The sequence below is a fragment of the Bos indicus genome, chromosome 1 (assembly GCF_029378745.1).
Source record: "Bos indicus isolate NIAB-ARS_2022 breed Sahiwal x Tharparkar chromosome 1, NIAB-ARS_B.indTharparkar_mat_pri_1.0, whole genome shotgun sequence".
NCBI lineage: Eukaryota > Metazoa > Chordata > Mammalia > Artiodactyla > Bovidae > Bos > Bos indicus.
Window position 1 is genome coordinate 149,999,037 of NC_091760.1, and position 16,079 is coordinate 150,015,115.

Sequence of the window (16,079 nt, forward strand, 5' to 3'; positions counted from 1 at the left end):
AAGGAAAATAACTTAGTCTGTGATCAACCACAACTTCTATGACCTTTAGTGTGGGGGGAGGGGGCCTGACTGGTGTTCGTTAATTTGTTGTCATAAGCTCAAAGCCGGGCCTGTCACAGAGGCCCTTCCCATATTAGTAAAATATCAGTTCATATACATTTCACCTTTCATTTCTGAAATCTTTTGCTTTAGGATCAAATATAAAATTGGGATTGACTAGAAGGGGGTGCAGTTAGCATTTGTTGTTTATATCAGCATATACGTTTTCCCAAAGTTCCTTATATTATACACTCTTAAGATCTATACTAGCTCACTGAATGTAAATTATACCTTAGTTTAAAAAATAAATGTAAATCAGGTCCTGTTGCTTTTCTTGAATGGGAGACTGTGGCCTACTCACTTAATATCTCCTCTTTATAAAACGTATGAACAGTATAATTCTAAAGTGAATTTTTCTATAGATGTTTTTCATTTGATGTATATTAGTGTTACTCTGTAATTCAGATAGCAACTATAGAAATTTTTTTTTTTTTTTTGTTCCATAGAATAAAAATTCATCAGTTTCTTACTGACGGCAGATTTGTCTCATATGTACTCTTGATATATATGTATATATATGGTGCCACGCCATGCCTCATGATTTTTAATTACACAGTTAACACTAGATTCTCTCATTACAGGTTTACTATGCAAAAAAGAAGCGGAGACACCAACAGGGCCAGGGAGACGATTCTAGTCATAAGAAGGAGCGGAAGGTTTACAACGATGGTTATGATGATGATAACTATGATTATATTGTAAAAAACGGAGAAAAGTGGATGGATCGTTACGAAATTGACTCCTTAATAGGCAAAGGTTCCTTTGGACAGGTAGTCTAACAAGTTACTGAATTTTATAAATGAGAACTTCTCAGTGAGTCATGTTATTATAGCCTTTTCTCAGTAGAACTCTCCTAATATTTGTAAATAGATATAAAGAATGGATATGTAAGTATTTGGGTTATTATAGTTCTCTAAAGTTAGTAAAACTATTATCAGCTGCATCAGCTATAAAAACTCCATTAGACTTTTGTTTGTTTGTTTCACAAAGTTGCTATAGCTACCAAGTAGTTATTTTACTAAGTGATAGATTTGAATCACTAACAGATAGTATTGCCTCTTTCATTGGGCTTTTAGTCTCTGGATGGTTCTTCATGATGTATGCTGGAGATAATTACCTTCCTGCCTGATATTCCTCCTCAAAAGGGGGCAACAAATGACCATTTTCAGCTGCCTCCGTAGGTGTCCTCTCACCTTGGAGACTTGGACGCCCAGGGCTGGGCCCCGAGCTTGTCCTCAGCTCCTCCTACAACTCCGTCAGGCCTCTCTGAGTGGACAGAGGGTCTCCTGTTAAGTCCTCGTGGCATCAGTGTTGCTAGTACTGTGATGGGCATCATTCCGATGGGTGGGATCCTTCAGGCAGCTTCCGCCCGGAAGAGTGAAGGGAGCACTCCAGTGGGCCTAGTGTTTCTCTTTGTCCCTGGCCTCTTCTCTCCACCTGTGGCTCTCGTCTCTCACTTGCCCAGGACGAAGCGCAGACTTTAACTGTGTTAGCCTCTTGCCTCACCTGTGCCCAGACTCAGAGCTGCCAGACCTCCCTCCTTGCCCTGTTAAAAAGTTTGTATCTGGCTGTGAGGCTCCTGGCTGTTTCCATCTGTAAGTCTCCCTGCCTTCTCTCATCCCATGTCATCAAGTCACAGAGCTGTTTTGTTTGAGGTTTGATTTACTGTTAATCCCAGTCTCCTTTGCCTTGTAGCTTTTGTGCAGTGAGTCAGTTATTAGTTTGCAGTGCAAATAATTCTTGTGGCTTTTTTGGTGATTTTTTTTTTTTTTTTATTTTGGAGATTGTTTTTGTTTTTTAAACTATGGAACCTGTATACTCTTAGTTATCTGTTCCTGCTCTGCAGGAAAGCAAAAATATTCCTCTTTTCAACCAGTGAGGAAAAATTCAGCATGTGTTAGTCTAATTATGCTTAGGGCAAAACAGCCACAGCTCTGGGCCCAGACAGATCAAGCTTAGACCTATAGGGAAATATGATTGAGGTTCTTAGAAGACGTCTGTAATTCTGGTGTGGCTCTGCCAGGCCTGGTGTTGTGTGTCTAACATGTCTGTCCCTTTCCACAATTCCAGAGACTTTCTGTAATTATATGTAGTTTGGGGCCTTTCCCCTTGATGAGTAACCTCTTCTTCTCCTGAGTCAGGATTCTCAGTGTCTGGGGGAGTCCCTCTTTATGAAAGTATTTATGAAATAAATACTTTAACTTTATGAAAGTGACCCCATGGACTGTAGCCCACCAGGCTCCTCTGTCCATGGGATTCTCCAGGCATGAATACTCAAGTGGGTAGCCATTCCCTTCTCCAGAGGATCTTCCCAACCCAGGGATTGAACCTGAGTCTCCTGCATTGGTAGGTGGATTCCTTACCCTCTGAGCCACCAGGGACGCCCTTTCTTTCACTTGTAACATTGTGGCAGAAGCAACTTCTGCTTTCTCTACCCAAGCTGTTTCAGGAAAGGCATTTCTGAGGCTTGCCTTTTAAGTAAGGCTGTGAACACCCTAGGTAGAGTGATTGTCATCCCCACCTTCAGAATTACCCCGGTGTTCAGGCAGTTCCTCTCTGCAGGACGCTGCTCTGACTTCTGTGGTGTGCGCCGTGAAAACTGTGGCCGTGCTGCCTGTTCACTCAGCTTAGTTTCCCTTCAGTACTCAGTCTTTGAGCTCACCGTGACCTTCTCCCTCCCCCTTACTTTAATTTTCTCATACTCTTGCTTCCTAAGATCAAATGAGCATAGCAAACCTGTGACGACATAGCCTTCTTTGACATCCAAACCAGTTTACCAGGTCAGACTGATTGATACCTTTCTCCTAGGCTGGAGTATGTTCAGGGTCAGGACATGTTTGCCGTATTGTCTGGGTCAGACTAAATTCTCTACCAGATCCTCGTCAGAGAAGTGGCTGCTGCGTTTCTTAAGGCAGTGGTCGGCAGTCCTGGTTGCACGTTGAAGTCTTCAGGGTGCTTCGGGGATCAAGGGGGTGGCGGGGGGAAGGGAGGACAGTGTCTGGGCTCCAAACAATTAAACCAGACTCTGTGACTGGATTCTGAGCATTGGTATTTTTGAAAACAGCCTACTGAATGTGTCATTCGGGGTTGGAAACATTGCTTTAGCACTGAGCCGGCTAACTATTTGCTAAGTCAGTGAATAGTTGGGCCCCCGTTAGTGGCCTTTGTCCTGGAGACCATTGGGATCCGGGCAGTAGACTGCAGCTCCTGGGACAGTCTACACGGCCAGTGACACAGAAGAATATCAGACCCGCTCAGTCAGAGGTTTCCATGGGTCCCTCTGATTTAAAAGACACATAAGATTAACTCTTTGCAGAGATACAGTTTTTAAACTATGTATTTTATAATTTATGTGTAAATTTGTAGGAGTGTGAAATTTGTTTTAAATGAATAAAATTTTAAACTAGAGATGTGCATAGTGATTTGCACATGACCATTCTGCTTCCTTAGCATTCATTCTCATTTTAAAACTCAAAATCCCCTAATTACGGCATTTTAAACTTATTTCTTGGTAATTTATCACTTTTAAAGCATAAACTAGTTCTTCTGGTATATGTCTAAGTTTTTATCTATGAGAATATAATTTAAATTTAGAAAGTTATCTACATTTTTCAGATAACTTAAAACCTTTTAAGTATCTCACACATATGCTTGGAATTAAAGCCAGCTTTTTTTTTTTTTTTTTTAAATTAAAAGAATAGTTTTAACGATGCTATTTAGTGAGAAGTTAAAAAAAAACCAAAGTACGTGTCAAGAGTCATAATTTACTTCTGAAGGAGGAAAATAGTCTAATTTTAAGAAAGTTGTTCTGTGGATGTTTAAAAATACTGTAAGGATGTGAAAGAAACCCATTTGAAAAATTGATTTAAGATAACAAAGTAGTGAATAGGTGCTACTGAATGGAAATGAGTAGGGTCTCTCTCAGGAAGGGCAGAGGAAGTGCTAGATAAATGTACAGTTAAGGTGAGCTGCAAGCTGTTAAATTGTTCATTAATGAAATATTTATTTTTTTCTTTTTTAGGTTGTAAAGGCATATGATCGTGTGGAACAGGAATGGGTTGCCATTAAAATAATAAAGAACAAGAAGGCTTTTCTGAATCAAGCCCAGATAGAAGTGCGACTTCTTGAGCTCATGAACAAACATGACACTGAAATGAAATACTACATAGGTAAGCAGGCAGACAGGGCGCAGCGTGCCGACTCAGACCGCCGGTTTGAGCTATGCGTATTCTTGTATGAAGAATGCTAACTTTATCTTAAAGTGAGTGAATAAAAAGTTCCGTTATTTTGGTTGGAAGGGCATCAATTTATATATGGTACTTAATACACCAGTAATCTTTTAATCTTTGGGAATGTGCATTCCAGGTGTATGTAGTGTAGAAACAAATGAGAGTCACGTCTTTTGTTTTTCAACTTGCAAGCATCATTGGTTTGCTTTCATGATGCTTGTTTATCCAGAGAGTTCTCTTTCTGTTAACTTTAATCATTCTAGTACAGCTCAGAAATTAGAAGTGAGCGATTATGTTGTTAATGGTTATAGAACCATTTTTGGAATGTCTGAACCAAGGTGTCAGGCTCTTCTTGAGAAATAGTAGCCTCATTTCTTGAACTCCTGCTGTGTTCCTTACGCTTTTCAGTCCTGTACAGAGGCATTAATAGTAGAATCCGTATATTACAGGTTGTTTGTACAAAGAGTAACATTTCCAGGGTTCTTGGAGTGAGAATCTTAATCTGCTTTGATCTAACTGCAGAGCTTATGTTTGTTTCCTTATCCTGTGGTGTTTCTTTTGAGTACCGAAAGGGGAGACAGAAGAATTATGAAACTGGTGAAGTCCTGCCCTCTCTGGGGTCACACAGAGTCGGACACGACTGAAGCGACTTAGCAGCAGCCGTGAAGTCTAGGGCCAATTGATATATGGGCGAAACATCTTCTAATTATACATTCTAAGATAGAGACTTTTGTTGTTGTCCAGTCATGTTCAGTCGCTAAGTCTTGTCTGACTGTGACCTCATGGACTGTAGCACACCAGGCTCCTCTGTCCTCCACTGTCTCACAGAGTTTGCTCAATTTCATGTCCTTTGAGTTGATCATTTTCTGCCGCCTCCTTTTCCTTTTACCTTCAGTCTTTCCCAGCATCATGGTGTTTTCCAGTGGGTCGGCCCTTCGTATCAGTTGGCCAAAGCATTTTAGCTTCAGCAACAGTCCTTTCAATGAATAGAGACTTTAGGACCAATTAATTACAGACTTTAAAAAAAACAGATGTGTATTAGCAACTCACATCCAGAGAAGGCAATGGCACCCCACTCCAGTACTCTTGCCTGGAAAATCCCATGGACTGAGGAGCCTGGTAGGCTGCAGTCCATGGGGTCACGAAGAGTCGGACACGACTGAGCAACTTCACTTTCACTTTTCACTTTCCTACATTGGAGAAGGAAATGGCAGCCCACTCCAGTATTCTTGCCTGGAGAATCCCAGGGGTGGCGGAGCCTGGTGGGCCGCTGTCTGTGGGGTTGCACAGAGCCGGACACTGCTGAAGCAACTTAGCAGCAGTAGCAGCAGCAGCAACTCACGTCAGAAATGCTAGCTTTACCTGATAAGCACGAGGTTAAGTTTTATTAGCAGACTCTTGTTTAAGAAATAAAGAGAGAACATTATGTTTCTTTAGTCCTCCCAAAATAATAGAAACAAAAAAATTGATGTTTAAAGGTGTATGATTCAGATAGATTTCATTTATGGAACATCCTTCACTCCCCATTGACATAATAAATGAGCTTATACTATTTTTTTCTTTCTTATTGTCTTTGTAGATATCTGATATAACCCATAGTAATAACGTTGTGTTTAAAATCCTTTCTTCTCACATTCATTGCATGTTTGTTGTTCACTCTCATTGTATTTAGCGTAAGGTGGGCGCTTTTCCGTTCAAGGGGCATAGGATGCTGGGAAGGACATTCTAAGGGTGCTTGACTTACGGTCTTTGAACATAACTCCCCTCTTCTTCCTCACTCTTGTGTGTTTATTTTGAAGTTTTGCTTAAGTAGTAGAGAAAATGTTGATAGCATCACTATAATTATGTATTTCTGCTTTATTGAAAGAAAACACAAAATATTAGCTACTTGGTTAACTTATAATAATTACTATTTTTGTTTTTAATAAACTGACTTCAGTGATTGCAGGATCTGGGTTATTTGCTACCAGCCATGGTCTAGTTAAAAAAGCATTCAGTTTAGGTCTAAAACAAAATCCTGCCAACCCTCCATTTTCCCCAAAAACTGAACATACATATTTGTATTTGAGCTTCCTTTGACAATGTCTTTAGTGCTCAGCACATTTATTCAGTAAGTGAATGATGAATCAGTGGAATTGAGTGGATTGATCTTCCATCAGAAGAATATTCTGATCATAGCTTCTTAGAGGGATTTTCATAGTCACATTTGAATTCTGACATCAGTTACCTTTTGCATCCCTTTAGTGGCCGCTGCTTAATTGGATCAAAACTGTTACTTGGACCATGTCTCTGGGGTATCTTATGTCACGTGAAGCTGTGTTCTTCATTTTAAACCTGTGAACTCAGTAATTAAGAGCAGATATTAGACATTCTTATGTAACAGTGGCTGAGCATTGAGTGGTACTGTGGACTCCTATAGAGCTGTGGTAGTTGTTGTATTGTGTTATCCCGACTTGCAATCATTTGTGTCAGGAATGATCTAAAAACAAGAATGGTGAGCTCTCAGGGAGGCAGTTCAGGTCTACCACCAGGACAGCACAGGTATCCCTGTTCTCAGGACCTAGGTACTGAGTAATGCCGTGGTTATTCCAGATAGAGCTGTAGAGAAACCTCTGTTTAAGTTATACTCAAAGGCCAAGATGGAGGTAGCCTTGACAGATGGTGGTTTTATGTCATCTCAGCTGAGTTACAGGTGCTCAGTTTGGTAGATGTGAGAGCTGTGCTGCTGGAGGGCAGTGACTTCCTCTGGTGTGCAGTTAGCGTTAATACTTAACAGCTGCTGCTACTGCCGCTGCTAAGTCGCTTCAGTCGTGTCCGACTCTGTGTGACCCCATAGACGGCGGCCCACCAGGCTCCCCCGTCCCTGGGATTCTCCAGGCAAGAACACTGGAGTGGGTTGCCATTTCCTTCTCCAATGCGTGAAAGTGAAAAGTGAAAGTGAAGTCGCTCAGTCGTGTCCGACTCTTAGCAACTCCATGGACTGCAGCCTACCAGGCTCCTCCATCCATTGGATTTTCCAGGCAGGAGTACTGGAGTGGGGTGCCATTGCCTTCTCCAATAGTTAACAGCACAACTTTTCAAAGCGGTTTATTGACTATTAAGCCTTTAAAGAAGGTCAGTAGTGATACCAAGTAATGTATTCTATACTTTCCCCATTCCTAAGCCTACTCATAATTTCTTGTGATGGAGCTTTATTTTGAAATTTCCCCAAAGCTTCAATCTTGGATAAGAATCCTATGTACCAGTTTGATGAATGTAATCAAATACATTGATTATGAACTCTTAGTACCTTACAACATGATTTCAAAGCCTTTGCTGTATTTGCCTAAAAAAAAAAAATGTCTTCCTTTGACAATTGTTTTAGAAAATTATTGGTGAAATCGTAAGGCTTAGCAGAGCAGGTTGTGTATATGTATATCAAAGCCTTCCCAGAGAGGTCTGCCGTGTATAGCATTGTCACAGGCTGGACATCCCAGCGGGTGGAGCTTAGAATAAGTCATGAGGTGTAGGGGTCTCAGGAAGTCAAAAGTGTTTTCTCTTACATGTGAGGATAAAATTATTATTCACAGTACTGCATGTAAGTTTACTGCTTGTGTTTTCAGACCTGACTTAGGCATTTTGGTGGGACTTCTTACATTACATTGCTTATTGGCGGATTCAGCAGATGTCCAGTTTCAATATTCTTAACTGCTGAAAGAATGTGCTGCTTACTGCGGAATGCTTATCTCCTAATTTTAATTTGATAAACCTTGCATTTGACATTGACATTTTATAGAGTATTGTAGAATTCACCTATGTGTTATTCTCACTTTTTTTTTTTGGTATGTATAATTTAAAATGAAACTTTTTGTTCTCTTACAGTGCATTTAAAACGCCACTTTATGTTTCGAAACCATCTCTGTTTAGTTTTTGAAATGCTGTCCTACAACCTCTACGACTTGCTGAGGAACACCAATTTTCGAGGTGTCTCCTTGAACCTAACACGAAAGTTTGCACAACAGATGTGCACTGCACTGCTTTTCCTTGCGACTCCAGAACTTAGTATCATTCACTGTGACCTAAAACCGGAGAATATCCTTCTTTGTAACCCTAAACGCAGTGCAATCAAGATTGTTGACTTTGGCAGTTCTTGTCAGTTGGGGCAGAGGGTAAGTATATTTCATAACTTGTGATTTAAAGTTAGAATTAGGTAAAACAGCGTAAGTAGATATTGAAATCTTACTAATCTGTATACAATTTGAAGGTAATTACAGGGTTGTTATCTTTAAATCTTGAATCACCTGTGTTGATACCTATTCTGGGAAATCCTTTTTTAAATGCAAACATTGATAGTAATACTTTGAATTAGAAGGTATTTGTTTTTCAAAGTTTATGTTAAATTATGTGTGTGCTAAAAGGATATAATTTCTATCCATCCTGAGAAAACAGGATGGATATAAATTATGACGTGTGTCCAAGCTAATGGACATATTGGTTTGGTTTAGTTGCTAAGTTGTGTCCGACTCTTGCAACCCCATGGACTGTAGCCTGCTAGGCTTCTCTGTCCCTGGGATTCTCCAGGCAAGAATACTGGAGTGGGTTGCCATTTTCTTCTCCAGGGGATCTTCCCAACCCAGGGATTGAACCTGGGTCTCCTGCATTGCAGGCATATTCTTTACCAACTGAGCTACGAGGGAAGCCCAGTGGACATATTAGTTTGTGGTAAACAAACTAATTTTTTGTTTTTGGGTGCTAAAAGCAAACATGTCCATAGCAATAAGTAGATTTAGGTTTAGTTGATTTGGGAAAGCAAGTTTCCCTCTCTTCTTTCTAGCATTATGAAAACTACTCTGTTTTGCATATGAAACAAAAGTTGTAGGTTGTTCTCTTTTTGAAACCAGCTAGGATCACTATTTGATACTTTATTTAAAATGTTCCTATTTACTTGTAGATATTGAAATTGCATCTCTTTTTCTTTTTTTTTTTTTTTTAAAGGTAAAAACATAACTGACTTTCAGATATTAGTGTTTCATATTGGGTTTCCATTTCTTGTTTTTCCAAATTAGTGACATTTTCTGTCTTGTCCAACTTTATTCTAGCTTTTAAATAAACTAGGTTAATTTAATTATGAAGGTTTATGACCAGTTAACAGGATTGTCCTTTTGTTATTTCCTGCCAATTATGGTAGCAAATGCTGCATTAAAGTAATTTTTAAAAATGGAAGGAATAGGAAGCAAAGTTTGCAGTTTCAGTGCCTCTGAAAATCAAGAGATGCTTGTAGTTGTTAATAAGAGAGTATATTATAAATGGAAAATATGTGCCTATATTGAATCATTTGAATAGATTTTAAGGCTTGCAAAATTTTTTCCTTTTTGAACCAAGTCGTATATTCTATGCTAATATCAAACACTATTAGCAGGAGACAACTATACCTTTAGCTCAGTGACTTTTTAATTATTGGGTTGGCCAAAAGGTTGTTCCGGTTTTTCCATAAGATGCTTGGAAAAACCCGAGCGAAATTTTTGGCCAACCCAATATGTGACTGTCAGAATCCCGTGGGAAGTCATTTCCAAAACAGACATGCAGTGGGCCTCCTCCAGGCCTGCTGGCTCAGCGTCAGGGGGTAGCAGGGTGCAGCCTTGCGGATAGCCCACTCCTGCTCTGCACATCGCCAGCTGGTTAGGCGGGTGGCAGGATTCTTTCACAAGCTGGGAAACACGAGTCTCAGCAGTAGCTTGTCTTTGGGGCTTCAGGGTGCTCTTGGCTTCTAAAAACTGGGTAGTGTACTTCTTCTTCCTGGTCCCTTTCAGTTAGACTTTCTTCACTTCGAAAAGGCCTTAAGGTCGGGTTGACCTGCTTGTGGGGTCATGAGATGATTCTCCGAGGTTCGGCTGGAGTTTGGGGCGGGCCCCAGCAGCTTTCTGAGAAAGCATCTTCATGCCACTGGCTGCCGGGTTTGAGTATTAAGTTAGGTAGTCTAGTTAGCAGGGTGTTGTTTTGTTTTCTCCCTTTTAATATAAAGCTGTCTTTGCTTTTGTGATATTTCTGGATACAAATTTTAAATGGACAAGTGAAGATGAATTGATCTCTGAAGACATTCTCAGATTATTCCATTGCAAATAATCCATTTCAAGATTTTCTTTTTCTAAGAAGTCTTATGATGGATGGAGGAGGATGGGGTAAAGAAGCGATTAGTCAGAAATGACCCCCAGTTGAATCTTTGCATGGCTCTGTTTCTAGGTTTATCTGTGAGACTAGTACAATACAGATGTCTGAATTTTCAATTACATTGTACTGAGTTTGACTCTTAATGCTTTGAATTAACCTGAAGAAATTTCATTCTTTAAGTTAATTTAAATATAATTTAGCTGTTAAATTAATGGTAGCCACAGCAGCGAAGAGTAGTTAATAGGGAAATAAGTTGTTCTCAATCATATTTTCTTCTAATAAGGCATTATTGTTTTAGGATATATCTTGAGTACCTGTTAGGACTGAACTAAATAAAGGGCTTGAATTTTTTGTATATGCACATTTTGCATTTCAGAGTCTTAGAGTTACCACTCCCTTGAAACATTTAGTTCTTTAAAACACTATTCATAGTCAAATGTTGAAATCAGTAAACATTACTGATAACCCAGTTTTTTCTGTTCATGTTAGACTTGTGTTCTTCATACAGTATTGACTACAATTAAACAGAAACTGTTATTGAAATATATTTCAGATATACCAGTATATTCAGAGTCGCTTTTATCGGTCTCCAGAGGTGCTACTGGGAATGCCTTACGACCTTGCTATTGACATGTGGTCCCTCGGGTGTATTTTGGTTGAAATGCACACTGGAGAGCCTCTGTTCAGTGGAGCCAATGAGGTACATGATTTCTTTTTGCTTTTAATCTCTTACAGTATAACCTGGAAATTGTTCTTTAGGAAAACGTTTCTGTTTATCAACCTAAATCATTCAAGTGTTTGGTCTTTTAAACTTAATTTATCCATTTAAAATTATTTCAATTATATAATGGTGAGTTTAGAATTATGAGATGGGAAGTGAGATCTTTAAATCTACCAGTGAAGGGGAATAGTAAATTACATTAGAAAATGTTAAGTCTTTCGGTATAAATTTTATAGATTTTAAGTATAATAACAGAAAAAGATAATAGTGATGAAATGAGGAACCATCCTAAAAACACTGTAAATTTTGAGAGTATGACGTGGAATTAAAGTATTAATAAATGATTACCAGTGGGATTGATAGATATATTTGATCTGAATAATTTAGGGTAAATTAGGACTCTAGAATTTTGGAGCTGCAGGCAAAGTGTAATTCTTGTAGTCAACAAGTGTTCAGTCTGTGTTCTTAGAAGATCTTTGGAGGTCAGAGGCAGTGGTGGGAAGGCGAGGGCGAGGGACAGGGGGTCTAAGCTCCGTACAGTTGGAGGAACGGCTTTCCTTGTCTTTAAAACTGTTTGTGGAGGTTTTTTTGTTTGTTTCCTTTTAAAGAAAATTTAACCATTGCAGATTATGATCAGTCCGTTCATTTATACACGAGAAAAGAAAGGCTGATGAAATTTCATGACAAGTAGTGTCATCAAGGAGTGTCAGAAACCTGTCCCCTCCTCCTTCTGCTAGTTCATTTCACTCTCGCCAGCGAGCTGCTCTTTGGCAGTAATTGCTGTGGTGTGTATTTGTTTTTCTTTGAATAATAAATAATATAAAGGTAATAGTACCTTTTTCATGAACTTAAACACCATTAAGATCGCCTGAGAAACTTCAGTGGCTGCCGTCTCACACATGGTGAAGCCAGAGCCCTTTGAGTAGCTGGGAAACCCCTCCCTCCCTCCGCCTCCCGTCCTCTCTCCGCCTGTCCCTCTGTCCGTCTTCCTGCCCAGTCCCCCCAGCATGCAGACCTCTCTCAGGTCCCTGGGAGATGGTGGCCAGAGGGCCCGCGCGTTGGTGCCAGGGGGCTTTGCTCTCATGTCACCTGCTTGTGAAGCTTCCACGGCAGCTTTTAAGCTTTAAGTTGCGGTGCCCCCCTCACTCATGTCCTTTTAGTTTTCTCCCTTTCCTTAGTCAGTACCCAGTAGATCTTACTATGTGTTTGTTTCTGGATGATTTCTTCCTCTGTAATACAAAGTTTCGGGCAGAGATTTTTGTCTGTTTTGTTTACTGCTTGTTCCATGGACATGATTTCTAGCATACAGTGGACACTCAGGTGTTTGAGGGAATGAATCTGCACCTTAGAAAGATACTTTTTTATTAGGTCCACACTTTATTAAGCCTTTCATTTTTTTTTTTTTTTAACTCTCCCAAGCTTAAACTTGCGATCCCCTCCAGTCATTCCTTACTTTCCGTTGTATCCATGACCACCTGCCATCCCATAGATGTGTGTATGTCTTTGCTGAATCGTGTGCCCTCCCCTCTGTGGAATGTGGGGCTTCAGGAGGTAGGGGGTTACCTCTTTCCTTCATTATTGTGTATTTACTGCCCGCAGGAGTGCCTGACACACAGGAGAGACTCTCTCTATTCTAATTTGTGAATGGATGAGCAGATATACGATGTTTTACAGTAGAAATTATAGGGTTTTTTTTTTTTGCTTTTGTTTTTAATACAGGTAGATCAGATGAATAAAATAGTGGAAGTTCTGGGTATTCCGCCTGCTCATATTCTTGACCAAGCACCAAAAGCAAGAAAGTTCTTTGAGAAGTTGCCAGATGGCACTTGGAACTTAAAGAAGACCAAAGACGGAAAACGGGTAAAATAGGGAAATAATATTTTTGAGCCTTTGTTACTTCTTTCACTGAATTGTCTTTATAACGCATTTTTGTATATATTTGAAAACAGTGTTACTGAAGTCCGCTGTTAACAGTAGTTCTGTTGATGACTCGGGTATAGATTTTCTTCACAAGTTGGTTTTAGCTTGACCTGAGCTATCTGTATGACCTGAACACTGTTTGGTTAATGCTCAGTATTCTCTTTAAGTCTTCATTTTGAAACTGTCTGCCTGCCTTTTGAGGCCGCTGATCAAATCACCATGCCTTGTTTCCACAGTAGAATCAGGCAGTTTGACCTTTGTTTCTCATAGTTTGGGTATACATTGGGATCCCAGTTAAGAGGACTGCAGCTGGGAACCGTAGAAGTTATAACTGCAGGAATGGCCTTTTTTTGTAGTTCAGATGAGAGCAAAGGATTTCTGACTTAAGCAGTTTGTGACAAGAATCTGAACTGACTGGATGGTCCTTTGATAGATTTCAGTTTCCTAGCTTGGATAATGGGGGTTTCACACCTCTAGAATCTTTCAAAGTGAGGGTTTTAATGCGTTAGAGACCTTTTAGTAATTTTCTCTCATCTGAGAACTTTTCAGGCATCTCAGCCATGTCAGTTTAGTAGAATAAATGATGACAATTTTGCATCTTGATTTACAATTTTGTTTTATATATCTGAAAATAATCATATGTTTTGCCATCTAGTTTGTTTCTAGTATTAGATGAATATACTGTATAAATATATGATTGTGTGTGATACATACACCAGAGACTTTATGATTGTAGTTCTGCGTTTTAACACTTAAGGAATTTCATTTTTGCTGCAGTTTTCATTTTGCCCTTGCGTTTCAGCGATACTGCCACCAGGTGTCATTTCCAGGGAACTGAAGGTGATGCTTATTTGCTGTCATTCACCTTCAGCTCTGGAGTCTTAGCTTCTAATATCAAGTGTTTTTTAATAAGAATATATATATATGTAAAACTGTATCTTTCACAGCTGATTTGTAACTTACTGCATTCTGCCCTGTTCTCTAAAGTTTCAGGCAGTGTGATATCCAGCAGCTAAGTTACGCCTCCTCCCCTTAAGGAAGGGATGGGAAATACCGAGCAGACATCCTGGGTCCTTCCGCCTCTGTCCACGTGCCTCTATCAGTCATGGCCCCTTTCCCAGGGGAGTCCTTCTTAGCTTCACCAGCATTCAGAGTAGCTCTTGCAGTTGTTCTTAATTAGCATGGAGTATGTGATGCCTGCTTTACAGTTTTCTTTCTGATACATACTACTACTTCTTTTTCCAGTTTGAAGTTTTTTTTTGCTTCATCTGCTAAATTTTTTTTTCTTTTTCTAAATGAGACATTTATTCATTTCCTCAATCTCTGCCTTATAAAACCACAGTTAAGTCACAATGGACTGTAACCTATCATTTTCCCAAAATTGAGCTATAATTATTATTATTTTAAATTATTTGAGGGGAGCATTTCACTCAGAAGAGTAGATTATTTTTTCCCTTAAAATTGAAAGTATCTTGACCTACGTTTAATATACATTAATTGTAGATTTCATGAGATTTTCCTAAGCTGCAATTAAGCAACTGACTTAAGAAACTTAATTTTTTAAAATGTAAAATAATTACTCCTTTTTAAACAGAAATAAATTTCCAGCAACAAAAAAAAATCAAATCTGTAACCAAATGGTTACATTATGAAGATGCACTAGGGATTTTAACCATGAATATGAAGAGATGTACATGTACTTTCGGTATACTTGCTCAGCTTATTTCCATAGTGATTTTATTTTTACTTTTAAGTTCTCATTTTATGTTTCAAGAGCCCATTTCAGCTTCTAGTAATGAGATCCATACCTACTGGCTATTTTTTTTCCTTTGGTGGGAGAGGGTAAAGAATTAAGGTTATAAATGACGCTTTTTTGTTGAAGTATAGTTTATGTACAAGATGGGTATTTTAAGTCTTCACTTTGTTGTGTTTTCATTTTTACTTACGACAGTGTATCCACTGCCTGAAACAGGACACAGACTGCTCCCATCACCTCCAGTACCCTTTTCTGTCGTCCACTCTCAGTTTCTGATTTCTGTCATCCTAAGTTAGTTTTGACTATTCACAGGCAAAATTCATATAAGTGGAATCCTGAAGTATTTATTATTTTGTTTCTTTGACGTAACAGGCATTATTTTTGGAGATTCGTCCATAGTGTGTCTCAGAAATTACTCCATTTTATTGCTTCACAGTCTTTCTTTGAATGGAAATGCCAAAATTGATCTGTATTTGCCTGTCAATGGATGTTGGGGTTGCTTCTAGTTTAGGACTGTTTCAGTAAGGCTACTGGGAACATTTTGATCAATTTCTGTACACATAAGTTCTCGGGTTTTCTGGGGTCATGACTTACAATTGCCAGATCATAGGGTGTCTGCTGTGTTTTCTTTCTTAAGAAAATACGAGTTTCCCAAGGTTCTCTCATTTTATATTCCCACAAGGTTATGAGAGATCCAATTGCATGACATCCTCGCCATTTCATGTGGTTGGTTCTTTTGAGTTTAGCTATTCTAATGGGCATGTAGTGGTTTTCATTTGATTTCTTCCTGATTGAGAATATTGACCTGGCCAGCTTTTCATGGGCTCAGTAGCCATTCATGTACCTTCTTTTGTGACCATCTTTCTAGTCTTTTGCCCATTTGTTATTGGGATATTTAATTATTGGGCTGTAGAAGTTTTTTTAATGTAATGGATGTAAGTCCTTTGTCACCTGTATGCCAGTATTTATTCCCAGACTGTGGTTTGTCTACTTCTTTTCTTAGTAGCAGTTTTTAATAAAAAATTAATTTTTTATGAACAGTATTCTTTTTATTCTAAGAAATCTTCCCTCAAGTTTGTGAAGATACTCTCCTTTAAAAGTTTTAAATTGAAATGTGCATAGTTGATTTATAGTATCATATTAGTTTCAGGTGTACAGCACCGTGATTCAGTTATAGATAAATACACACACGTATTATTTTCCCTTA

At 39.0% G+C, this 16,079-nt stretch overlaps 1 protein-coding gene across 5 annotated transcripts in view; it reads left to right on the forward strand.

Annotated features, from left to right (window-relative positions):
• DYRK1A (dual specificity tyrosine phosphorylation regulated kinase 1A) overlaps positions 1-16,079 on the forward strand; it is a 145,452-nt gene that overhangs the window by 108,268 nt on the left and 21,105 nt on the right. For all 5 annotated transcript variants that reach the window (XM_070796846.1, XM_070796841.1, XM_070796854.1 and 2 more), the window contains 5 exons: positions 681-869; positions 4,121-4,268; positions 8,190-8,476; positions 11,029-11,175; positions 12,916-13,056. In XM_070796846.1, coding sequence (XP_070652947.1) covers positions 681-869; positions 4,121-4,268; positions 8,190-8,476; positions 11,029-11,175; positions 12,916-13,056 — 912 coding nt within the window. The remainder of the gene's footprint in view (positions 1-680; positions 870-4,120; positions 4,269-8,189; positions 8,477-11,028; positions 11,176-12,915; positions 13,057-16,079) is intronic.